The sequence below is a fragment of the Tasmannia lanceolata genome, unplaced genomic scaffold, assembly GCF_043159265.1.
Source record: "Tasmannia lanceolata isolate RefF3 unplaced genomic scaffold, GAP_Taslan_0.1 ptg000008l, whole genome shotgun sequence".
Classification (NCBI taxonomy): domain Eukaryota; kingdom Viridiplantae; phylum Streptophyta; class Magnoliopsida; order Canellales; family Winteraceae; genus Tasmannia; species Tasmannia lanceolata.
This window is the reverse complement of record NW_027518685.1, coordinates 25,407,351-25,434,644: the sequence shown is the minus strand read 5'-3', so window position 1 is coordinate 25,434,644 and position 27,294 is coordinate 25,407,351. Positions and strand designations below refer to the sequence as shown.

Sequence of the window (27,294 nt, the reverse complement as noted above, 5' to 3'; positions counted from 1 at the left end):
CCCTAACGAAGCATTCCACTTGAATGTATACCCAAGCTGGAATTTGTATGGAATGGCCATTAGTAGCCATGAATGTACACTCAATAATGCAAATATATACTTTCCAATACAGCATGCATATACAGGAAGAACAAAGACCAGCAGTAACTGTTGCATCATACAAGCTCAAAGGATACCAGTTTCATAAGCCAGATTTGGCCTTCAAAAAATAATATGGGGATTTGTTTATTTTTAATTTTGAACTAAATATATTTCCATAAGACAAATGAGAATAAGAAATACCTGTAATGGGCTTAATCAGAAGCGCCCTTCTCTTTCTTAATCCACTGTTTTCTAATAGACTGTGCATTCAACTGTTTTCTCGGGTAATTAACTCTGTTCTTCTTTCTTGTGTTGAAGTTCTTGTGTTCAATAATTCTTGGATTATTCGAGGAACTGCTCGTATCTTTTTGTTCGTCTTGTTGTTCAAGAGTGGCATTGGTGGATGTGGTTGGTATACTAACAGGTTCGGGAAGAAACATTCCAGGCAACAAAACATTGTTTCTTTTAGGTTCAATAAGGCCACTATTTTCTTGCTGGACTTTTAACAAGGCCTCAAATTTTTGTCGTCTGCTATTCTCTGTCTTAGATTGGAGGAACTCCTTTTCATTATCACTGTTGTCAGTTCCCTCCAAACTCTGAAATAAAAGAACAGTGCTCAGTTATCATTCAAAAAAAAAAAAAAACCAGTGCTCAGTTAAAAGTGACAGGTGCAAAAAACAATAGCTTCAAACTTTAACAGCAATAACCTCCATGGAACCACCGCTTTTAGATTACACCAATGCAATGATTTTTCAAGACAGCAGTTTCTTCGTGTGCCATCTCTAATTGGATGGTGGTGGTCATTTATTGAAGATCATATAGTTAATGTGATGAGTGTACAATTCTTAGAGACCAACAATTAAGCATTTTCAGACTAGTGAAAAATAGTCTGATATGCGCTAGTAAATTTAATTGAAATATCCCAAAACTTTATGTCAAGACAATGACATAAGCCCAATTTCTTTTATTATTGATGGGTGCAAACACAACCAAGCTAACAAATTTCATAAACAATGTTTTAAATGTCGGTTTCGATATGGATGTCGGTCGCCACAGAAATGGAAACATGTCGGTTTCAGTCCGAAATTTTGGTGTAAATCCTATTACAAAAGTTTATGAAAATGTATACAAAACATGGAAATTTAAGATGAAATTTCAGGAAACACTAGAATAACTACAAATACAAAACTTAACAATCATCACATTGGTAAGACAACCATTCATAATAGTTTAACAACACCGAATAGTTAGTGACGTGCAGGACACATTTCTAGAATAGTAAGGTTCATTCTAAACTCATAATGTAGACAAAATATAACAATACAATAGTATGAAATATAATATTTACATAATTTTTTGTTTAGTTTTTTTTTTTTAATTTTTATAATTTTTTATTATTTTCTAATTGTTATGATGGAAAAATTAACTGTTTCCTCTATTTTACAAGACTTTCTAACATGGACAAAATAATTAATTTTTAAAGAAAAAAGACTGGCAATCAATATATCAGGCAACAACAACTCACATACTAAGAACCTAACATCATAGATGATGAGTTTTTTTTTTAAATATATTTTATCCTGTCATAATTATGTCTTGAATTCTCATTATTTAAAAAAACATCTCGAAACGACATGATCAAAACAACACAAGATTCACAAGTAAGATAGAGTCAAGGTTCTCTAAGGTTATCACAAGATATACAATGCATTTATAATACTTCCGTTGGGAAATACGAAATGAACAATGTTGGGCAGATGTCTTGTATTTTGGCAGTGTGTTTGCATCGTAAATGTTGGCCAAGCTGGGATGCAGGGGGGCAGCGTGCCCTTGCCGGAGTTTCAAGGGAAGCGCACCCCTACCGGGGTTTGCAGGGCAGCACCCTAGAAGGAAATTTTAATTTTCAGTTTCCGCTAGGGATAATTCGATAATTCTTGATGTATTGGCATCAATACACATACACATGAGAGAGTTTGGGCATTTTCTTGACTGAGAAAATGTAAAAAAGAGAGTTTGTAACCCTAATATCAAAATAGTAAAACTCAGTTCTCCCAAGGACGAAAACACACTACTGAACCAAACAAATCTTGTGTTTCTTGCTTTGTGTGTTTGTGTTTCTTTCTTCTTTTTTTCTTTTTTTTTTTTGAAAATTGACAATTTTATTGAATAGTGGTTGGGACAAGTTGTCCCCGCCAATATACAAAAGGAAACGGATAAATCCGAGTACACCATGGAAAGATTATACACATGAGCACAATATAATTCTCAACAGGAACTACGAACTATATTTGTGATAACTATTGTCTCCACCCATAGCACTCCTGCTTTGGCAAGGACATCCGCCTCCTCATTAGGTGTTCTTCTCCGGTGCTCAATTCTTGGTTGCAAAACTTTTATGAGATCTAGCACTTCTGCTATTATATTTTGAAGGTGCCACGGTCCTGGCGAAATACCCGAGGCCCATCCAACAGCATTCAATGAATCTCCCTCCACTATCAGGGGCTTTAGCTGTTTCTCATAAGCCAACCTTAATCCGAATTCCAAATAGTAAAGCCTTGATTTATGCCTCGTTTGCATCACAATGACCCGCTGGACCTGAATAAGACATGATGGTCAGTTTATTGTTGTCTCTAATCAGTCCTCCGATCCCTCCCCTAGCAGGGTTACCCATAGAGCTTCCGTCAAAATTGAGTTTCAGCCACCCTCCCGGCGGAGCCATCCACTTCGGCTTAGGTTTAGTTCGGATTGTCCTTTCCCAAATTATTGCCCACCAGTTCCTTACCAGATCATCCACCCTATATGGTAACTTCCTTTTGTTTCTCGCCCAAGAAATCAACTCCAACTTGATATCCGTCGCAAGCCTCCCCACCGATCTCTGCTGATCTTCAAAAATTCACCTATTCCACTCCTTCCAGATGTTCCATACAATAGCGTAAGGAAAGGTGAACCAGAGTAACTTTCCGATATCTCCAAACGGTCCTCCCGCCCAGTTAATTAGTAGCCAAGAAATTGATTTTGGGCACACCCAGTACATCCCAAAAGCTCCCATATCACACGGCCCCAAATTTGATAACTGTAAGGACAATGCAACATTAGGTGATCCAAGGTCTCCTCATTCTGACGGCAAAGAACACAAATACTAGCAAGACTGAAATATCTCTTTTTCAAACGATCGCAGGTATTGATTTTTCTGTGGATCAACGTCCATCCAAAAGCGACCACCCTTGGCGGGGCCACTGAATTCCAAATACGTCTCTTGTCTGATTGTTGCCCTGAGTTTAACTCTGCAAAGAAAGATTTGGCCGAGAAGGTCCCATCCGTTTTTGGTGCCCAAACTAATTGATCATCTACTGAAGTGGAACAATAAATCAATTCTAGTTTCCCGAGTAGTTGTTCCAAGTCTTGAATTTCCTCATCTTTTAAATTTCTTCGCAGGCGTATGTCCCAAAAACCTCTTCCAGAGTCTCCTTCTCGATTAAGGTAGTCTGCCACCAACGCTTCTAGATTTACTGCTACCCTGTATAATCTTGGATACTCAATCATGAGGAGCGATTTCTCACACCACAAATCTTTCCAGAATCTGACCTTATTACCCCTCCCAGCCTTGAATCTGATTCTCTGATTGAACTCATCAGAGACCGTGGCAACCGACCGCCATGACCCCGATCCCTTCCCATTATTCAAGCTTTTGATTGTCCAATCTTCTTCATTCATCCCATATTTGGAATCTAACACCGTACGCCAGAGAGCCTTCTTTTCATTTCCATATCGCCAAAGCCATTTCCCTAATAGTGATTTGTTACGTAGTTGAAGCATCCCTATTCCCAAACCACCATCTCTCTTGGATTTTGTAACAGTATCCCAGTTGATCAGATGACGTAGTTTCTTCGATTCCCCTTTACCATCCCAAAGAAAATCTCTTTGTAACTTCTCGATTCACAAAGCCACCTTCACCGGAATTTTGAAAAGCGAAATGAAGTATACTGGCATGTTGCTTAAAGCCGCTTTTATCAAGGTTATTCTCCCCCCAGAAATATGTACTTCTTCTTCCAAGTCGCCTACTCTATCAACAACCGGATCCCATTGAGATGCAGATGGAATTCCAAAACCCAGGGGAAGTCAAAGGTATGTAACTGGAAAGGTTCGCGCCATACAACCCACCGACCTTGCCAAGGTCTGGACTTGCTGTTGTTCCAAATTAATACTCAGGAGCATGCTTTTCGCCAGATTAATTTTCAGTCCCGAGACAGCCTCAAACCATTTGAAAACTTTTATGATATTGGGCATTGCTTGAGGGGTAGCTTCCGAAAATATAAGAGTATCATCTGCAAATTGCAAATGAGAGATCGAACCAGCACGCGGCTCAATCGATAAGCCATGAAAAAGACCGGATGCCTCAGCTTTAGTTAACATTAGGCTGAGGGCCTCCACCACCATGATAAAGAGATAAGGGGCAGGCGGATCGCCCTGCCGTAACCCCCTCGAAGTCTTAAAGAATCCTTTTATGTTTCTCATATCTGATCTTGTCGTTAGCTAAATATCGAGTTCGATCATGTTTTGAGGAGATTAGATATCTCCCAGTTTTCAACAAACAAAGCTTCCAAGAATTCATGTTCCAATTCTCATCCAATTACTAGTCTTATTCTCGTTGGTTAGAAACCTCCGCAAGCTTTAGCCAAATGGACGTTGATAAACTAGTTGAGCAATGGCAACTTCATTATGCTAAAGCACAACTAAAATAGATCCAATGAATGAACAAGAAAAATTAGTGGTTTACAAATTTGATATTCAAATGAGTAATGAGTGTATATACCAATTGGGATGAATCGGTTTCAAGCAAGCCAATTACATGCTCAATATCCTTGGAATGGAACAGCTTACGACATACAGGGCAACTCCTCAGACACTTCCTTGTAGAGTCATGCAATCCTGCACGACAAACAGGGCCATCCTTAGTGCGAAGTGGAAATTTGAAAACTTAACTAGATTTAACACAGAAGATAGAATTTTCAATATACAGATTGTAGCATCTATAAGGCTCGCAGTTCGCATACTAAGATGTAAGATAGAGCGGACAATTCAATGGTATAAAATGAGTAAATGGCCCGAGGCTTGTAAATTTCCATAAAGGATCATTAAATAATCTGATTCCGTTGGTTGATGTCTTGTTAGCGGACAGTTAAAAAGAATATAACCAAGTGAAGCAACCAGATAATAGGATGTAAGATAGAGTGAACAATTCAAAGGTATAAAATGAGTAAATGACCGAGACTTGTAAATTGCAATAGAAAATCATTACATAGTCTAATCCCAATGGTTGATGTCATGTTAACAGACAGTTAAAAAGAATATAAACAACGATCCACGTTCAAGTGGAAAGCTATACTCACCCTAGCATCCACTGACTTTGATAGAGGAATGGACAACAATTTCTGAGAATGGTACATCCATAGAACCCATCATTGATGGGCTACTCACGAGAGAGAGAGAGAGAGAGAGAGAGAGAGAGAGAGAGAGAGAGAGAGAGAGAGAGAGAGATTCCTAAGGCATACTAGTCACCTAAACACCTGGACAACCATTCTTTCCATTTAAATTTGGATATGCATTTTAACTTCTTTTCTTTTTTTGAGTGGTGGATATGCATTTAACTTAATGAATACATACTCAACCAAATGCTTGGTACCATCACTACTTTTCTTCAAAAAATGTGGGAAACCTCTCAAGTGAATACAAAGATCCCATTTTCTATTCCCCCAAGCAAGTTTTGAACTTCCAAGCTACAAAGAGTTTATGCTTTACATCAATTCAATGACCATACAATTGCTATTATTTCCAAAAAAGAGAAGCATGGCAAGGTGTCACATATTCCCTTATTTTTGCAACAAATGTTTTAAGTAAATTAGTAATAAGCAAATGAATACCATGATGTCTAATACTCAACTCAACTCGACAAAGCCTTTGTCCCAAACCAGTTGGGGTCGGCTAAATGAATCTTTTAGAAAAAATTCATAAAGAAGGTAAAAGGAATCTACCCGGCTCTAATCTTGGTTCTAGTTGGGTTCTTCTACGTGGATCATTTTCTTCCATTCTATCATATCTAAGGTCATGTTCTATGTTATGTTCCTAGCTATCAAGTCTTTCCTCACTGTTTCTACCCAAGTTGTTTTCGGTCAGCCCCTACCTCTTTTTACTCCATCAATTTGGCACGAGTCGCCTCTTCTCACCGGAGCATACAAAGGCCTACGTTGGATATGTCCTGTTAAAGTATAAAAGATAAATAACGCCTTTCTCCAACAGCTTAAGCTTTTGGAGAATTTGGTATGTTAACATGGTATCAGAGCATCCAAGTTAAGAAACTAAGTTATAATAAATATCTATTTCCCTAATTTCCTAGGGATTAACTTAACAACCAAGAAAATCACATCCCCATGGCATCAAACTTATAATAAGTATCTATTTCCCTATTTCCTAGGGATTAACCTAACAACCAAGAAAATGACATCCCCACCCAAGATTTGAACTCTGGATAGTCGGCCCAAAGTGGGACCACATGTGCCACGTGTTTGCCAAGTGGGCCACATGTGCGGTGGATTGTTAAAGTATAAAAGATAAATAACGCCTTTCTCCAACATCTTAAGCTTTTGGAGAAGTTGGTAAGTTAACATGTCCAAACCATCTTAAGCGGTGCTCTCTCATCTTCTCCTCAATTGGTGCCACTCCCACCTTTTTACGAATGTCTTCATTTTTAATTCTATCTAACCTTGTGTGGCCGCACATCCATCTAAGCATTCACATCTCCGCTCCACTCATCTTATGCACATGCTGCTTCGTACAACATGGCTGGCCTTACAGTTGTCTTATAAAATTTTCCCTTCAACTTGGTTGGGATTTTACTGTCGCACAGAACTCATGAGGCAAGCTTCCACTTCAACCAACCTGCTCTTATTCTATGGTTAACATCCTCTTCAATCTCTCCTTTCTTATGTAGAATTGAACCAAGATAGCGAAAGATATCCCTCTTAGGTACTTCCTGTCCAGTCATATTTACTACATCTTCGTCCCACCTCCTTACATTACTAAAGTTGCATTCCATATATTCTGTCTTAGTCCTACTCAGTCTAAAACCTTTGGATTCCAAAGTAGTTCTCCATAACTCTAATTTAGCATTTACTCCTGCTTTGGTTTCGTCGATTAATACTGTGTCATCTGCAAATAACATACACCACGGCACCTCATCCTGGATACCCTCCGTAAGCTCATTCATAACTAGCGTAAAAAGATAAGGGCTTAGAGCTGATCCTTGGTGCAGTCCTATTGTAATTGGAAACTCACTAGACGTGCCATCCGTGGTTCTGATACTAGTTACTGCTCCATCGTACATATCCTTAATCACATCAACATATTTAGTAGGCACTTTTTTCCTTTCAAGGACCCACCACATAACACTCCTAGGAACCCTATCATGCGCTTTCTCCAAATCAATGAAAACCATATGAAGGTCCCTTTTATTTTCTCTAAATCTCTCCATTAACCGCCTAATCAAGAAGATAGCTTCTATAGTCGATCTTCCGGGCATGAAGCCAAACTGATTCTCTGACACCTTAGTCTCTTTTCTTAGTCTATGCTCAATTACCCTCTCCCAAAGCTTCATGGTGTGACTCACTAGCTTAATTCCCCGGTAATTAGTGCAACTCTTAATATCCCCTTTATTCTTATAAATAGGTACTAATGTACTCTTCCTCCATTTATCAGGCATCTTCTTAGTCTTTTAAAATATTGTTAAATAATCTAGTTAACCAAACCAAACCCACATCACCCACGCATCTCCAAGTCTCAATAGGAATATCGACCGTGATGTCTAATAAACTTGTTAAATTTGGTCTTAAATGCTTCCAGGTAATTTTTTTTTTTTAAAAAAAAAACTTCTCTACTAAAGAAAGGGTGGAAATAATAGCATGGCAAGGTGTCACATATTCTATTATTTTTTGCAACAAATATTTTAAGTAAATTAGTAATAAGCAAATGAATACCATGATGTCTAATAAACTTGTTAAATTTGGTCTCAAATGCTTCCAGGTAATAAAAAAAAATTCTCTACTAAAGAAAGGGCAGTGATAAATCGACCCCCATGGGTCGATTTATCACTGGTTTAAAGAAATACTTCTAAAGTTATCTAGATCATTTGAATTAGGCAACACTGCATCACCCAAATTATTTGGCATGCTCTCATTTTGCTCTTGCAGCCACTTCCACCACCTCATAATACATTCACTGCAAGTCAAACAAAATACCTTGATTAAGAAAAGGTTTGATCAGCTAGTTTTAGAGCATTAGGAATGAGAAGAAATGCCTGACCTGTGAAAGCAATGAAAACAAGACATCAACTTCATGAATGGCAAGAAATTATTGTGCCTATCTTCTGTAACCAAGGGATACAGACACAATGGACAGTTTCCATCAGGATGGTTCATGTTAGAAAGTGCCTCCACTGCTTCCTAGTAGTAAGACCAAAAAGTCAATATATTGCCCATATAGAAAAATTGCATTTGACAAATGACAAGCATAAGCATATATATGTGACAAAGCACCCCAAATCTAGCTACAGGATATTTCAATTGATAAAGATTGATTTGGCATATCCAAGCACTGATATTTATGCTTAATAAAATGGAAATTATGATTTTTTTTTTTTTTTGGAATGAATTGCAGACCCCAAATACAATAGAAAGAAAGAAATAATGAATTGACATGTTGGGTTCTCCAAAAATTGATTTGGCATATCCAAGCACTGATATTTATGCTTAATAAAATGAAAATTATGATTAAAGACCTCGAATACAATAGAAAGATATAAATAATGAATTGACATATTGGGTGCTCCAAGATGACTCCAATATCCAAACCCCCTTCACCCAAATAGCATCTGTGAAATCATTTTTCAAGATAATGATCACAGTAGGTCTCTGTAGACTATCACGTTTCTTTGTGATAAATCACTTCATGTGGCTGGTTAGAAACAACAATGCTTATAGGAGTCGCATACGATGTTGTTAGTGTAGTAGTTATTACTAACTTTGTTGGAGTGGCCAAGAAAAGAGATTCTATTATGTTGTTTCAAAGGGGGATCAGATCTCTCAGTCACGTTCACAATAGTTATGGATGTTCTTTAACTATCAACCATCAATAAGCCTGTGTAAGCTCGGAGAAGAAAAATTGATAATTTCTCTTTTTCCGAAGCTCAATTTTGAAGTAACAGCTAACAGCTAATAATGAAAACTAGGTCTGGCAAGGGTTGAAGGATTTTTGGGGTTTATACTCGGCAAGGTCATGATCCCACGCCCATTGAAACAAGAAAAATGATTTCATAGATGCTATTTAGGTGAAGGGAGCAAAAAATCTTAGTTTTTTTCATTAACCAAGGAAAGATTGCTAAAGAATTTTATTTATTTGGATCATCAATAAAATTACAAAATATTTGTTGACGGGAATGGGTCATCAATAAAATTACAAAAAATTTGTTGACGGGAACGATCTTAACGTCCAAATTTTATTTTATTTTTTTATTTTGGTGTCTTTTAACTTTTAAGTCCCTTCGGTTATAGGAGGAGTACCAGTCTTTTCCACCACAGCTTCGGTATTTTACCAGGTCTTCTTTAAGTTGTAGGTGTTTAAAATAGTCCCCACAAGTGTATTATGAAAATCTTAAGCGCTAGGGCATTTAGTCATTTATAATTAATCACTTAAGTTGATAAATGACCTCAAGGGCCCACCTTGCAACTTAAAAGAAGTCCTAGTAGTCTATTTGTGGTAGGAAATGTATGGGAGTCTTAAGTCATTATGAGTTTGTGTTTAATTAGAAATTTTATTTTTGTTAGAAGAAATCTAGGGTTAGAGAAGAGAGGAAGAAGAAGAGGAGTGAAGGTTGGAAAGACTCCACTAGGGAGCTCCTCATAAATATGATGAATATATAGGCCCAAACTAGGGCAACAACATACAATGACTGCAATACCCCTAACTAATACAAGTAATGTCTAAACTAACCTAATACATTATTCAACACTCCCCCTCAAGCTGGAGTGTATATACTATGAAGCTCCAGCTTGCTACAAAGAACTACGTCAACAACTAAAACAGTTCAAGAAGCTCATGCACATCCAGCTTGGTATAACACTCATCCTCAAGCTGGTGTGGTACATACATAATGAAAAACATAAACAAAAAAACAAAGGCCACCATGAACAGCATCGAGATCAATGTCCATCAAAAGAGTAGCTCCCCTGAAGTAGCACAACAACGAGAGCGATCAAATAGGGCCTCTCCCTGAATGAGAGCACGGCGAACATATCCGCATATCGAGGGCAATGGAGGCGCCATGGCAAGAATAGCTACAATCCATCAAGCAAAAGGGGCACACCAAAGGTGCGCACAACGAACATTGGAGAAGCAGCACAACGCCAAGTGAAGAGGATAGCAACTGATGGGAAAACCATCGAAGACAAGGTCGACGGAGAAGCCGTTGCCTGGAGAGAAGGGATAGAGAAAAAGAGGATAATCAACCAACGATGGGGAAACCATCATCAAGAGACTACGTCGACAGCATGAACATCGTCACCTGAAAAGATAATAAAATTGGAAGAGGATAACCAATCAGCAATGGGGAAACCATCGTCTGGTGACAACGTCGACGGCATGAACATTGACGCCTGAAAATAAGAAGAGGAAGATAACCAACCAACGATAAGGACATCATCGCCTGGAGACAAGGTCGACGGCATGAACATCGTCGCCTGAAAAGAGCCGACCAACGATGAGGAAACCATAGCCCAGAAAGGAGAGGTTGACGAGAAAAGACAGTCACCTGTAAGAGAGCCGACCAACGATGGATATGAAAGCCATCGCCCGGAAAAAGAGGAAGAAGATAACATGAAGGGATAAGGCATAAGGCCGAACAACACGAAGAGACGTGAAAAACAAGACATGCAAGACAACACTCCCTCAAGAAGACAAAGACAACACTAACAACACTCCCTCTCAAGAAAAAGACAACAAAGTGGACAACACTCCTAAGAAAAGACAACAAAGTGGACAACACTCCTAAGAAAAGACACAAAGAACTACATGAAAACACTCCCCCTCAAGTTGAAGGTAAAATACCTTCAACTTGCAACAAAAAGAAGACAAACAAGGCACTACACCGCTTTCGGACATTTGATCAAACACTTGGTGTGCGTCGTAGAGAAGAAGAAAAACGAAAGATGACAAACAAGGCACCACACCTCTCTTAGACATTTTATCAAATACTTGGTGCGCGCCTTGAAGAACTATATATATATATATATATATATATATATATATATATATATATATATATATATATATATGAGGAAACTGTTGATGCGCTTAAGCTCACCAAACTTATGGTGAGCTTAAGCGCCCAATCACATGGGGGTCCACTTTGTTAGGATGATCCAAAGCATTCATTTGAAAGTCCCTTACATAGATGGGGGGTGTACCAAAAATCAGCTCCATAGGATCATCCTAACCCCTCCATTTGTGAAGGACAAAAATGGACAGACACAAATCTGCCCAGTTTTTGTCCTCCACAAATGGAGGGGTTAGGATGATCCTATGGAGCTGATTTTTGGTACACCCCCTATCTATCATAAGGCCTTGCAAATGAATGGTTTGGATCACCACAGAAAATGTGGGACCCATGTGATTGGGGAGCGTAAGCGCACCATAAGTTTGGTGCGCTTAAGCTCACCAACAGTTTCCTCTATATATATATATGTGTGTGTGTGTGAGAATAGAGTTCCTGAGGGTGCCCTCATATAAGCTTATATGAGGTGGCTCTCACAAAACATAAGGGGCCCACATTGTTAGGATGATCCGAAGCATCCATTTGAAAGGCCCCATCATAGATAGGTTGTGTACAAAAAATCAGCTCCATTTGATCATCCTAACCCCTCCAAAAGTGGGGGCAAAAATGGGCAGATTTGTGGACAAAACGTGTCTATCCATTTTTGCCCCCACTTTTGGAGGGGTTAGGATGATCCAATGGAGCTGATTTTTTGTACACACCCTATCTATGATGGGGCCTTTCAAATGAATGCTTCGGATCATCCTAACAATGTGGGCCCCTTATGTTTTGTGAGAGCCACCTCATATAAGCTATATGAGGGCACCCTCAGGAACTCTAATCTCTCTCTCTCTCTCTCTCTCTCTCTCTCTCTCTCTCTCTCTCTCTCTATATATATATATATATATATATATATATATATATATATGAGAAAAGGGTTCAAGAGATTAACCTCATATAGCTTATATGAGGTGGCGCTCACAAAAAATAAGGGGCCCACATTGTTAGGATGATCCAAAGCATTCATTTGAAAGGCCCATCATAGATAGGGTGTGTACAAAAAATTAGCTCCATTTGATCATCCTAACTCATCCAAAAGTGGAGGGCAAAATGGATACACTTTTTTTCCACAAATCTGCCCATTTTTGCCTCCACTTTTGGAGGGGTTAGGATGATCCAATGGAGCTGATTTTTGGTACACACCCTATCTATGATGGGGCCTTGCAAATAAATGGTTTGGATAATCCAAACAAACTGGGCACCTTATGTTTTGTGAGCGCCACCTCATATAAGCTTGTATGAGGTTAACCTCAGGAACTCTACTCTCTCTCTCTCTCTCTCTCTCTCTCTCTATATATATATATATATATATATATATATATATATATATATATATCTTGAAGGAGGAAGGGGGTCGATGTTCGAGGGCCGAGGCGCTAAGGTTTTTATTAAAGGTGTACGGGTTATGCTTTCATATATAAAAAAGTTAAGAAAATACATTTAAAGTGAAAATATACAGGATTCGCATTTCAAAAGCGACAAATGAATCGGATTCGCTCGAAGAAAACAGGATTCGTGCGGGACACGGCTACGAAAAGAATCCGGGCGTGTCCCACGTGAATCCATGTCCGATTCGAATGCGGAGACATGTCGACACGGATTCGGCATAGGGGGGCGAAGAATCCATGCAACATAGGTCTGTGTCCATGTAAAGAGAGAATAGATAGAGTCCATGTAAAGAGAGAATAAAGTCCCAATTAGACTAGAAGTTATTTTGCAACAAGGATCATGATTTTTTTTTTTCAATTTTGTATGGCTTGTATAGACGATAAATATCATAGGCCTATTGGCCTTGAAAATAGTTGAATATGAATGAAAATCTTTAGGTGTGATTCATTTTCTAAAGTGTGATGCTTCGTATCCTAAGGTGAGATGCCTAGGAGAACCTAGAATGGATCTAATCCATTTTTACCAAAACCAGTTCAAACTGGTTTAAATCAATGTACAAGTACAACTGAATTTGCAAGTTGAATAACTCAAGATTTTCGCAGTCACCCGCATCACGTGCATAGCCTATAAATATGAAAGGTCTATTGACACTGAAAACAGTTGAATATGAATGAAAAGTAATGGTTTCTTATGTTGATTAGGTGTGATGCTTCATATCCTAAGGTGTGAAGCTTAGGAGAACCATGGTGTGACTCCAAGTTATTTTTCTATCCCTAAACATTCTCCTTTCTTCTTCTTCACTCCTCTATTATTTTTTATTTTTACTTCTTTGAACCCTGTGCCCCTTAGTCTCGCAAAAAAACCCTTCTAAACCAAGGAGAAATATCTTTCCAATTTAATCACATATTTTAGGATCCACAACCCCAATTTTCACCCATCCTTTTCACCCCTAACGTCCCTTCCATACATCCGTCCTACATCCGTTTGGTATCAGAGCTACATATCTAGTGATCTTCCCTAATCCATCTCACATCATTTTCGTATCAGAGTGAATTATTAGTCATTCTTTCGTTGGTCCTACATCATTTATACTTTTGGTTGAAGAGTCCACGTACTTCAGTACAATTCACTAAGAAATTCTTGAAGCCACGAGAATCTTTAAGCCTCTAAGCACACACATTTTGAGACTAAAATATCAAGTGTAACAATGTCTTTAGCAAAGACTTTCGAGACAATATTACAAGTCTAACAAAAATATAATTTTATATCGAAAAGAAATTTGAAGGGAAATGAATGATAATTTAGATATCAACGCTTGTTTAGTTTTGGAAATGAACCTAAGACACTACTATTATTATTAAGATTTAAGTCAGCTATGAAAAGTATAAATTAATTACCAGAATATTTAGCTTACAAAGAATTACCACACATTTAACCACCAAAGGAAATGTTGAGGACACAGAATGTGAAATGTTGAGGACACAGAATGCTACCATTATCAAAATAGTACATCATTTCTCTTTCCCCCTTTTTTTTTTTTTTGAATGGTTAGTACATCATGTCTCTTATCATTTGGTAACAGAATTTAAAATATAAATCAAAATAAAATATTCATATCCAAAAAATATATATCAGACACCTTCATTAAAGTTTTATTTAGAGATCAAGGACACTCGATGACCATCCAGTCATCATTCCCCAGCTTTGGGCAAAGAAGTGAGACGTTTAGGGATGTATATGGAGCTAGTTTTTAGGTCCAGTTTTACCTTGTAATTGGACCATGTTTGGGGATTAATTCAGTTTGTTTTTTGACCAATACTTGACTCGGCCTTGCCCAGCTTGCAGCCTTAAACATGTTATATACAATAATTTCGCATTGTCAAACTTTTACCTTGTAAATTTAGGATGCTAGTCTACTCATTAGGTCCTAGTTACCAAACCCAACCTTAGATGTTCCCATGTTTATATATCTTCAGTCTCAAGGATAATTACAGTTCGAGACACAGTTTAAGACAGATATAGTGCATACAAGAATGAAGTATAAGACAAAACGCTAATATTATCAAGGATAAGTGGGATAAACCAAAGTACCAAACACTTGTCAAGAGCTTCTCATACTTCATTTTTCTTTAAAGTAAGCAAAGGTACCAATGATTTAGCAACCAAAACAACTAGTTTCCACAATGCCAGATATATACCTCACAGAGCGCTACAAGCATTAGACATGAAGAAAGCTCTTGGGCTTTGCCTTCTACGCTAGTAACCAGATGTGCTTGTCGCTTCTCATCGAGACCCTTGGAGTCCAAAATTTCTATCTGTGGTGGTTCTGTGGGATACTGCCACAAGCATTAAACATTAAGTACCATTTAAAAATAAATAAATATTACGTGCATAAAGTGTTAAAATTGCACTAATTACATTATTCTTAATTTTCTACCCTAAATGACTGTTTTCTGATGATAACACTCGGAAAAGAATCAATGTCTCAGTCTATATTGATAAGACCCAGCTATAGGCCGAAAAGAAAGGGTGAAAATTCTGGTTTGCAAAACATATAGTAAAGAGGCTTCACTTCTGATATAGAAAATCTGCAAGTATCAGTAGTAAACACAAATCTGACAAAAAGAAAAATTAACTTAATATACTGATGATATAGAAAATCCGAGAGCATCAGTAGTATACATAGATCTGATAATCAGAAAAAATAACTTAAAAAACAGTTTTCTGTTAGAAATACAACCAGTAAAACAGATTTTGGAAGTCAAGATTTTTTTTTTATATACAGAAATATTTTCACTGTTCTTGGAATGACTAATTGTGGTCTCACCACATTTTTTTTAATGGTAAGTGTGGTCTCTCACCACATGGACTGCTAAAATGCCTTTTGAAAAATGCTCTCTGAACTTTGTTGGGTTTGGCCACAAATTATTGACCTTGATGGATAAAGTGTTGTAATAATATGAGACCACATCAGCTGGGTGCGTTGGAAAGAGAACAATTTGGAAGTTCAATGACCTTTAGCCCACAATACACATTTGATATTTTATTATGTGAAACCCGTTTGAGAAAACTCTTAAACCAACAAATTTATATGCATATTCTAGGCTTGTAATAAATTTGAATTCAATGATATAACTATTTAGGATGTGTTTGGATGTACACAATAACAATTTGGATGCAAATTTGTGGTCATCTTCGATTGTAGTTAATGAGCAAACTGCAAAGTGAAGTGGCCCAAATTGCATATGAATTATACTTTGGGTGTACAACCAAAAGCAATAACGTCCTTATGTACTCTAATTTATACCTGGAAACCTGCTCGAATTCCAAGAACCGCTTCCACAAACTGCAAGCAAAACAAGAACGCAAGAACAAAAACATTAGAAGGTTTGACATTTGAAGCCAATAATATCTTTTTCCTTCTTGGTGAAATTAAAGTCCAATTGTAACCGAAAAAAAAACATCAAATGCATTTGGTTTTAATCAACAAAATGTTAAAAACCCTAATTCAAATCAAAACCGACAAGAAATGTTATGATCAAAGAAGGGTGTGAAAGAGCAGAACCTGTCGCGATGAATCGTCAGCCGTTCGAGGCTTTATGTGGACGTTGAGATGTGGCGGGAATTCCTGGATCACCTGGCAGTCGCTGTCGTAAACAGCTTGAACCGCTTCCACTTCGAAGAGAACTTCTTCAGCCATTGATTCTGTAAGGGAGAAGACCTTGAGAGAAAGAAATGTTTAGCTACTATTTTCTGGGAGCGTTGGAGCAACCCATAACTATTCTATAACATATACTAAACTTGTTTCTTTCCATTGTCATTTGCATTCTTCCCAAGAAAACATTTTATAGGAAAACCTTTTCTTTATATCTCATGTTTTGTTTTGATAGGGGGGCCAACATTTTATACCCAAATGAATTGTTATGTGGTGCAGTGCTCCTGCAGCTCAAATTGTACAGGGGAGCCCACATGAATGGATGATCTTAACCATTCATTTTTTTGGTCCCAGCCCTAGATAGGCCATGTCCAAAAAATGAGGGCTAAGGATGATCCTAAACCTTCGATTTTGGTACTATTTTTAGACGGAATAGCATATAAACCCTCTATAAATAGAAGGGTTGGGATCATACTATCGCCCTATTGTACTCCTCAGGTTTTGATTGGCGACGCCCACCATCTCTACCCAAACAGAGGCATAGGGTGGAGCCCACCATATCTAAACCTATGCATTTTGGGAGGCCCCACCATTTCACAACTCATGTTTTGATGTTGTAGGACCCATCCTTTTACACCCATGGATAACATGGGCCCATAATACCCATAATACTAGTATACACACACTAGTAAGAAACCCATGCGATGCACAGGGCAACAAAAAACGCAATTGATCAGAATATTTTGAATGATGAGCTGCCAATGACCTCATTGTTTCCGGAGATATATGTTCACAGTGAAATTTGTGATCATAGATGAAAAAAGACAAAAAAAGACGGGAAAAAGACAAACAAACTGGGTTTATGTTTCTTCAACCTCATTCGTCTCTATATATTTTTCGTAGGCAGTGACTTTGGCACCAACATCTTGAACTGAATTGACCCAAGTGAGTCTCAGTTGAGTCAGGGATTCATGACCACTATCTAAGTCTTTGACAACATTCATGCGAATGAGAAAGAAATAATTGTAATTGTTTAATAAATTTTAAAAGAAAATAATGTTTGGAGTCTTTGGAGTCCCTTGTGGGAAACAAAATTTGTAGTAGCTCAACTAAACAAAGCCTTTTTCCCAAACTAGTTGGGGTCGGCTAAAAATTTGTCGTACCTATCGAAAGGTAATAAAGTTAAGACTCCCTTGTTTTGAAAATAATGCTTCTGTGTTCATTAAATGCCGTAGAAAATAACAAAGCATAACACATCATCATATTATGATACAGATATTATGAAACAACAAAGCTTAAGCACATACCAAGTCCAAGATAGTCTCTTATGATACAGACAATTCCAGAGCAAGGTAGTCTCTTATCAACTTGAAGTTTATAATTAGTAGAAAAACTTCCTACCACAACTACCAAGCCCTGAAAACCTAGAAACAAACTATCGATCTTCCCAAACCCCTACCACAACAACCAAGGCCTGAAAACCCAGAACCAAACCATCAATCTTCCCAAACTCATACCTGAAAGTATCCAAGAAGCACTTTTCCAAAGCGAAAGCAGAGAAAACTATATTCCCTAAATAGTTCAGAATCAACCAAAAGCTCTACTCACCACCATCCAACCCAAAAAAATGCCGCGTCATAAAACCATATGTTTACCATTCTTCACTGCCGCAAATTGACTTACGAGATGCCAGATCAAAAAAGGCCAAAGCCAACGCCTGGAACCTTACAAACCCATGACCATACAAAAAACTCATCATTTGTTCAAGTTATTCGGGTTTCTTGTATGTCAGATAATGAGAAAATGGTTGTGTGCCTAATTATACTATAGGCTCTGTGTTTTCTTCATTGGGTCAGCAGGCAAAATGGTCTCACCACTACATTGGCATGAGCTGAATGACTACTGGGTAAACTCATGTGAATGGGAAGTTTTGATGCTGTAATTTGAATAAGAGGTAAAGAAGGTGAGAATTCCATATCTCATAGATTATCTATTTGTAGGGTCAATGGATCATTGTCACGAGGAAAGGGTTCGGAAGCGTGGAATCAATTGATTCGGTTCGTCCCCTGTTCTTACCTCTGATTCGGTTGCAAGTGGGTTCCGGATTTAATGTAAGATTTTGGAAGGATATATGGATAGGTGACAGGAGGTTATGTGATGAGTTTCCGACCCTCTTCCTCTTGGCTTGTAACCAGGAAGTCAGTGTTGCGGACTATGTGTTAAGGGAATTGGGTGGGTCTAATGTTGTGTGGGATATTAGACTACGTCGTCACTTGAAGGATGGAGAGATTGAGCTTTTTACCGATTTACTTCATCGTTTGCAGGATTGTTATTTGAGAAGGTACGAGGAGGATCGTATTATATGGACTCCCGAAACTGAAGGAGGTTTCTGTCAGGTCCTTTTTTCTTAATATTTACAGAGATGATGGTGGGACAAGAGGTAGGGCTTGAATATGGAGAAAAAATATCCCTCCAAGGATTATGGCTTTTGTGTGGACTGTGGGGCACCGCTGTATTAACACTTGCGATCATTTGAAGAGACGTTCTTTCCATCTTGCTAGTAGATGTGTCCTATGTTACGAGGCGGAGGAAACCTTAGATCATCTCTTCCTACATTGCAAATATTCCTCCTTGGTTTGGTCGGCATTATTCAGATTTTTCGGTATGTCTTGGGTTACTCGGAGAAGCATCTCGAAGGAGATTGAATTCTGGTATGGTGGCTTTCATGGGTGCCTTTCATGGGTGCCCTGGATGGCCCTCCCTTACGCTATCCTATGACACATCTGGAGGGAACGTAATAGTAAGGTTTTTACCGATTCGAATCAATCATGGAATCTCTTAGTTCTCGATATAAAGATCGCCATTCTAGCAAGGTCACGTGGTAAGGGGTTGTTACCTTATCCCGCTGGAATTGCACTAAGGCACTGGAAGGTGATCCTAACGGAAAAGAGGAATCGGGTGTTGATCAAACCAAAATGGAATGCACCCCCAGAAGGTTATTTTAAGCTGAACTTTGATGGAAGTTCGAAAGGTAATCCCGGTGTTGCTGGTTTTGGGGGCATCATCCGTGATTCTGATAGCCGCGTTATTATGTCTTACTCCGGGCCAGCGGGCACTTGTGATGCAAATGAAGCGGAGGCAAGGGCGCTTCTTTTCGGTCTAAAATGGTATGTGGCTCATAACATAGGCCCCCTGATAGTAGAAGGTGACTCTTCAAATGTAGTTGCTTGGGCTTCTAATCAATCAGGTGGTCCTTGGCGATCACTCAATATCCTGAATGAAATCCGAGATTTGATGTCCATTGTTCATCCTCAAATTATTCATAGGCGAAGATCGGCGAATTCGGATGCAGGTATTTTAGCAAATGAGGGTGTATTTTTACCTTCCGTGTTGGTATCTTGTTCGGATCTCTTAGAGAATCTTTTGTAACTTGAATCATGTAGCCCATATTTGGGTTGTCTGACTTGGTTTTGTTGGGACTTCTCGTCACTCTTTTATGATTTCTATGGAATAAAATTTGTTAAGCTTCAAAAAAAAAAAATGGATCAATGTCACGTGATGTATGTGGAAATGTGATGGGAAGTGAGAGAGCCTACATGGTGCTAGAGCCACATGGATACAAAAGGTAGTTGTAAACAGTCAAAAAAGCTTCTTTTCATCTAGTGGCACTGATTATTACCTCCACCAAAGTGGTGGAGAGTGGCTAAAAGCCCTTGAAGAAAATGGTTGGTTTCTCTGTTGGGAAGAGAATGAGGGGCTTAATCCTTTGATCATCCAATGCCAAGACATTGGTCGCACTGATTATTAATTTATTACCTGCATCGAGTGATAGAGAGGGGCTGAAAGCCCTTGAAGAAAATGGTTTGGTTTCTCTGCTGGGAAGAGATTTTTTTTTTAATTTTTTTTTTTTTTGGCGAGGGGGGGGGGGGTGGTTTACTCCTTTAATCATCCAATGGCAACACATTTGGTGGCCTTTTATTAGGAAGCCAAAGGCCAAAGAGAGAAATTAAGATAAGTGTTATGATAAATTATTTTGGGGAATTTGAAAGTAACATCCATTATTTAAAAACTCCCCGAATCAATCATCAACTCACCCGAGTTATCTCCCTTTTAAATTGGCACAGTTCTCGTTCGACTCTGAATTTTTAAACACTGGAACTAACAACCCTTATTGTCTGTGGGGTGTTGTCTGTCGATCTCCAAACCATTCTTTTAAGAAGCAAAAAAAAATAACAGAGATCTATGATTTGGGTCTGGATAAACAGCCCAAAAACCACACGCCGAGCTAAAAAAAAACACAACCAGAAATCACGGATTGTGCCAACATATATTCAAAAAAGCAGAGATCAAGATTAACAACCAAAAAAAGAAAACTTGTGAATTTGATCCAGATAATCACCCAAATCTCAGACAAACCAATAAATCACAAGCCCACAGATCCAAAACGGATAGAGAACTAAGAGAGAAATAGGAGAACAAATCAAACGCTTCGAGTCTAAATCCCATATCCCTAAACCCAAACATTAATCAGAATAAGAGAAAAAATGAAAACCCAAGCTCCAAATACAGAGAGCAATCAAAACAGTTGTATAGAGATAAATTAGAAATCCATTAATGAGCTTGCACAGCCCCTTTATTAAATAGATGGATTTTATAATCTAGGATTGTAAAATCCAGGATTGTAATCCTGGAATATAAAATCCATGTATCCAATCGGCCCCTACGAGTTATGCAAAAATCAGAAACACCAAACAGTAAACAAAATAACTATGATGAACATTAATAATGAAACCAATTGCACAGCCCGTTTACTAATATATTTTTTTCCAAAAAACCTACGAAATCATCCATCTTTCACGCCAAAAAGAAATTACCTTTCTATTCTTCTTCTTCTTCTTCTTCTTCTTCTTTTTATTTTCTTCTTAGGTTCTGTTTTGGGAAGCGTTTAGGGTTAGAAAAGGGCTTGATGGAGGGAAAAACATTTTGGGAAGGGTTTAGGGCTCTTGGAAACGTAGCAGGAAGACCTAAGAAGAAAGAGAAGAAGACAAAAACAAGAGCGGGCATACGGCATGGCGAGTGTGAAGGATGAGGTCGAGGGTTAGGTGGGGGTTTTCTGGGTTAGGCTGATATGTGTCTTATAGTTTGACTCTGAACACGGACGGCAGGCTTCGGGTGCGGTTGGGCCTAACTGGAACTCCACAGGTTCGACCAAATTTCAAATTTATGGGTCGGGGCTCAACCCGAATCCGACGGATTCAACCTGAGTATCACTCGGGTTGGGTTAGCATTTCTTTGGATTGGATTGGATTGGATTGGGTTGGTGATGGGATCGTAGACGTCCTTTCCAGGTTTATTTTAGGCGGAGCCATACTTAGGGGCCCGTAGGGATTTTTTTTATTGTTTGTGTGGATGTTTTAGTGCTTATTTTACATTAATAGGATTATTTTAGTCTTTTATCACTTTTTACTGTATTTTAGTGGATTCTTGGATACCGATTTATAGGCTAGTCTACATGATTTTTGTTAACTTTTTATGATTAATTGTAATTATTGTGCCAGCTTTCTTTTACCTAGATATTTCTTCTCCTTCTAATTCTCTTCTACTTATTTTTTAGTCTTTTCTCTCCCTATCCTACATTAGTAAGGGATGGGAAAAGCCAACCCGATTTAATTTCAGGTTGGATTAGGATTGAGACATTGGGGAAAGCGACCCGAACTTAACCTCGAGCATAACCTCAACCCAACCCGGACACACCTCCATTCTCTAATTTTATTGTGATCTCTTAGGGTATTATTATTATTTGTATTTTATGGTTGGCCTTAAGTTAACTTCAACCCAGCCCGACTAAATCCGACCTGGTTTGGTAAAAAACAGGTTAATCGGGTCTGGTTAGGGTTGAGATATTTGGAGGCATGTTGGTTTATGTTGACAATCTGCAACCTGCGGCTCGGGGCGGGTCAGGGTTGAGGGAATGCTATCTTGGGTTGGGTTAGGGCTGGCCTCAACCGGACCGTTGCACCTTTGAAATCTAATTCCTAGCTGCATTAGGGGTGTCGGACATGGACAAGAGCCAGTACTACTATATACATACATCCATTAACTGGATCGGGTTGTAAAAGAAGGGATTTGCCAGGGACCATCTCATAAGGCATTTCGTGGAACGGCTGTTGCATGAGGGTGCACAGGCTCGGATGAATTAAATGAATAAGATAAAATCTGAGACTCCGTGACTGAAATCATGTGACGACTGTTCCACGGAATACCTTCTGTGGTGGTCCGCACACGCATACACAGAAAAAAAGGTAATAATAATAATTAAAAAAAGAAATGCCACTTGCATGTTCATCAATCTAAGGTGATACTTTATTGCTTGAAAGAGCGGAGTTTTACTACCATAATTTATGGGATCAAGGAATCGACAATAAACATGTATCCACTTTGTTCCTGCTCATCACGAATAACGGAAAAAAGGAGCCACGAACACAAAGATCGGCCATTCCTTTTGCGAGTAATTTCCCAAAACTATCCCTAAACGAAACCGACCCCTTCACTTTTATCATGATATAGATTCCGACTCAATCCAACATTAGTCCGAACCCAATATCTTTCTTTCTTTTTTGTATCTTTTCTATTTTTTACCTCCCCCAACCTGACCCAGTTTGAAAAATTAGGTTAGACGGGTTGTGTTAGGGTTGAGAGATATAAAGACGGGCTGGGTAAGTATTAACACTTCTCAACCCAAGGTTCCAGGCTGGGCTGGGTCAAGTTAGGATTGAGGTGGTTCTACTTGTGGCTGGATTAGGGTTGGCCTCGGCTCGATCCAACCGGATCTGAGTTGCACCCCTGTGGCAAGAACTACTTACCGAGCCCCTCTGCTGCAATCAGCCCCGTTGAATCCTTCTGACGTGAAGTACATCAGCCCCTTTGCTGTCATTGATACACTCTCTGGGTGTCCCAAGTAATCAAGAGGGGCGGATTTATCATTTCCCTTTAAAAACGATGATAGAAGATGCCGGGTTGCACTTGGCTCAGGTTCCCAAGCCCCCAGCTCGAACCCGACCTGAACTCAACCCGGATTGGGAAAACTCAACCCGAACTCGACTCGAGTTCAACCCGACCTTTATTTTTGCGGGTTGAACCCGACCCAAGTTGCTCCCCTACCACCAAAGGTTCACGGGGAGCACAACTACTGAAGTTTTTTTCAATAATTGAGCAAACCCAGCTTGTCTTTTCTTTTTTAAAGTGCTTTTTTGGGAACGGTAATAAAATTTTACAGCTGTCAAAATACAAAAGACAAAATGAGTCAGTGCATTTATCAAAACATGGTAGCGCCAACACCAGTAACTAATTTATCATTTTATCACGAGTAAAGGGTTTCTGCTCTAAAGCGCAAATAAGCTTATCTGCGCTTAGACCTGGCAAAAAATGACCCGGACCAGCGGGTCGACCCGGCCTGTCAAAACTGGTCCGGACCGGGTGGACCCGCGGGTGCCCGTAAAAAGCTGTTAAAAAAAATTGTTTTTAAGTCACAAACTATTGACATTTCTCTTTCTTTCTCTGACGAAAGAAAAGACTTAACATGTGGTGGAAAAGGATTGTCAGTCCTCTGTCTCTCTTTGACTAGAGACAAAACAAGAGGTGGAAATATAATTTTTTGAAACAGGAGGTGGAAATGTCCTCTCTCTCTATTTGACTAGAGACAAAGACTGTCAGTCATCTTTCTCTCTTCTATGGCAAGAAACACGAGTTGGAAATATAATTTTTTGAAACCGTTTAGAATCAAAACTGTTCACGGGATTGCAAAAAAAATATGAATACAAAAAATTCTTTAAAAAACGGGTGACCCACGGGTTGACCCGGCCCGTGTGGGCCAGGTGCAGGTCCAAATTTAGTGACTTGTAAAAATTTCCGCGTCAATTTTGACCCGGACCCGTACGGGCCGGGTCAAACCCGCACCTGGGCTGCCCGTTTGCCAGGTCTATCTGCGCTCGAGTGCAAAAACAATGGTGGCCCACACTATTGGGGGATCCAAAGCAGGGGCGACGGCACTTGTAAGGGAAGGGAATTTTTTGGGAAATAACAAATATACCTTTATTGGTGAATGTCACCGAATGCAGAAAACAGATGAAAGGGCGCCCCATTGGTGAATGTCACCGAATCCATTTATTGTTCTTTGACTTATACAAGTTATAAATGCACATTGGTCCTGTTCCACCAGTGGGGTTTGCAAGAGAATTTAACATTCCACTTTTTGACGAATGATAGACTGAAGGGCGCCCTTGCAAAAACCAGCTCCAAGGGTGCGCCCCCATTGGTCCAATCTTAAGAAAGTGATCAACTTTCTCACTTTCTTAAGATAGGACCAATGGAGGCGCCCTTGTAGCTGGTTTTTGTATGCCGCACTTCATTCTGCATTCCTCACTTGAATATGTTTTGTTCTCCGGAACAAGATTGAAATATATAGCCGAGGGCATTTTAGCCGAAGTGATGTTTACGCCACTGGTGATGGAATATATAGATGGTTTTTTTTTGGAAACTATAATATTACTTTCATTTGTTTTTGGAGAAAAAAAATTACTATAATTTTTGCCCCCCTTGTGCAAAATTTCTGGCATCGCCCTTGATCCAAAGCATTCATTTGATGATGGATAGAGTGTCCACCCAAAATCAGCTCCATTGGATCATCTTAGGGTGTCAATTCGTGGGATGAAATAATGAGCAGATTTGTATACAAATAATATCTGTCAATTTTCACTCCCACAAATGGACACCCTATGATGATCCAACGAAGCTGATTTTTGGTACACACCCCATCCATGATGTGGCCTTTCAAATGAATGCTTTGGATCACCCCAATAATGTGGCCCGACCCTTGTTTCATGCACTCGAGCGCAAATAAGCCGCGGGACCCTCTTCTCTTTTATCATTCCCCTCTAAAATCGTTCCTAGAAAAAAATTATCCAAGAAAAAGTTTTTCGTCGAAAACATCTTCCCTGCAATCCAAACAGGGCCTATAAAATATTGTCACTACAGAGCCCTTCATGCTCTTCCGGATAGGGGGAGTGCCCACACTCCTGCCATGGCAATCTTCGCATTTCCCAAAACTCTCTCCGCTTTCAAATCTCACGCACCTTATCTCCCTCTCTTCTACACACAGAAACGATACCCTACCCGATTCTCCACACTCCTCCATAGAACCCGGGTTTCGGCAATAACAACATCTACAGTTTCTCAGCTTCCATCCGAGAGTCGAAATTCCAAAACCCTAGCCTCAATTCCAACGTTTCAACAGGCCATTCAACGTCTCCAGGTGCGCGTAATTCTCCCTCTTTCATCTCTGTTAACAGACCTTTTTTTTTGTTTTCAGTTGGATGTAACCTAAGTTTCGTTTGATGGCGTTATTTAATCTTTTATACTTTAACAAAACCTATCGAATGTTGATGAATTTGAATCGAGGTGATTTGTTATTCATGAAATTCACACAGCTGATACCTTAGTACTTTGTTTTTTCCTAGCGAATTTCGATGAATTTGAGTTGAGGTGATTGTTATTCATGAAATTCACACCGCTAATACCTTAGTATTTTTTTTTATCGGTGTAGGAGTACTGGGCTTCTGTTGGATGTGCTATAATGCAATGTAGCAACACAGAGGTAGTAATTTTTCTTCACCAGTTCTATAACCGTTCTTCAATTTTTAGCTATATTTTTTTATCATCACGCCTGCTATGTGTTTTTCTGAGTCTATTATGTATAAATGGTGATGAGATCTGGTGCTGCATTTTTGGATATTTTCTTATACTTTTTTCTCGAGAGAATGACAACTCATTTGTTTCAAAAAGACTGACGTTGTTGTTGTTGACATAGTTATGTACAGTTACATGGATGCAGATGGGAACCCATAGTTACTTTAGCTGTTTGTTATATTATATATGCTGCGGCAAATATGTTGGTCTGTTTTTTTTTTAATACTGAATTTGTTTCTGTAGAGTCAAAACAATCTTGAAACTTTTTTGAAAAGGTAAATATTAATAAACATGACAAGAGGGCAAAACCCTAACAACAAAAATGAAGTAGCGTTGCAACCCACCAAAACAATTTTGAAAACACTTAAAAGAGTTCTTTTGACTAAAGTTCTAACGCTTCTTTTTCTTTTCAAGTTGTCATAACTTTGATGCCATATTGTACTTGACGCCGATCACTAATGATTTTGTATTTGTTAAATAGGTTGGAGCTGGAACCATGAATCCTTTGACTTTCTTGAGGGTTCTCGGCCCAGAACCATGGAATGTTGCGTAAGTATGCTTTCTGAAGATCATCATGGGAAAAAAAATAACAACAATGATCTCTATTTCATCTTTCATATTGTTCTACATGCATATGTATTTTGTTTTCTTGATGCATTGTATGTGTTGAAGACACAGGCACATTGTAGGGTATTTTAGTTCGTTACTGACATTGTATTCGTTACTTTGAGTTAGATCTCATATTTTAGTTGGAAATTGGTTTGGTCCAAACCAGTTGTCAGTTCAATCCCAACTTACCTAATCATCATCAGCAAACATATATAATTCTTGCTCCAATGTAATTTTCATCGGGATAAAGCTCACTGTAAGTGTATTGATACAAGTAAGGGGCTGATACCTAATTTACAGCCACAATGTTGCGATTTATCTTTGGATTAACTAAGTCAACTTGCTGGAAATATGTAGCTTTTAATTTATTTCAGATCAAGTTTTCTTCCTAGAAGTC

At 38.8% G+C, this 27,294-nt stretch overlaps 2 protein-coding genes across 5 annotated transcripts in view; one reads left to right on the top strand and one right to left on the bottom strand.

The window, feature by feature from the left end:
- Positions 1–75: 75 nt before the first annotated feature.
- LOC143884958 (RWD domain-containing protein) lies at positions 76–21,676 on the bottom strand. Of its 3 annotated transcripts, none has more exons than XM_077388852.1 (8): positions 21,419–21,676; positions 16,455–16,610; positions 16,197–16,235; positions 15,088–15,225; positions 8,437–8,576; positions 8,243–8,352; positions 4,895–5,010; positions 76–677 (listed from the first exon to the last, which is right to left on the bottom strand). In XM_077388852.1, the coding sequence occupies exons 2-8, from the start codon at positions 16,587–16,589 to the stop codon at positions 294–296; spliced, it is 1,062 nt and encodes a 353-aa protein (XP_077244967.1). In that variant the 5' UTR covers positions 16,590–16,610; positions 21,419–21,676; the 3' UTR covers positions 76–293. The 3 variants fall into 3 exon arrangements, with proteins under 3 accessions (XP_077244967.1, XP_077244966.1, XP_077244968.1); XM_077388851.1 differs by having other exon boundaries at positions 16,455–16,594; XM_077388853.1 differs by having other exon boundaries at positions 8,288–8,352; positions 16,455–16,594; positions 21,419–21,675.
- A 3,897-nt stretch (positions 21,677–25,573) lies between these two features.
- Positions 25,574–27,294, top strand: part of EDD1 (glycine-tRNA ligase) — a 53,586-nt gene continuing 51,865 nt past the window's right edge. For both annotated transcript variants that reach the window (XM_077388850.1, XM_077388849.1), the window contains exons 1-3: positions 25,574–25,854; positions 26,146–26,196; positions 26,770–26,837. In XM_077388850.1, coding sequence (XP_077244965.1) covers positions 25,624–25,854; positions 26,146–26,196; positions 26,770–26,837 — 350 coding nt within the window. In that variant the 5' untranslated portion in view covers positions 25,574–25,623. The remainder of the gene's footprint in view (positions 25,855–26,145; positions 26,197–26,769; positions 26,838–27,294) is intronic.

What these genes read in the sequence shown, in the direction of transcription:
- LOC143884958 (XM_077388852.1), bottom strand. Translation starts at nt 16,589, where the DNA reads ATGGCTGAAGAAGTTCTCTTCGAAGTGGAAGCGGTTCAAGCTGTTTAC. An exon ending in TGCTTGTAGCGCTCTGTGAG is followed by an intron (nt 8,577 to 15,087) that starts GTATATATCTGG and finishes TCTTACTACTAG; the next exon opens with GAAGCAGTGGAGGCACTTTC. An exon ending in AAACCGATTCATCCCAATTG is followed by an intron (nt 678 to 4,894) that starts GTATATACACTC and finishes CTTTTATTTCAG; the next exon opens with AGTTTGGAGGGAACTGACAA.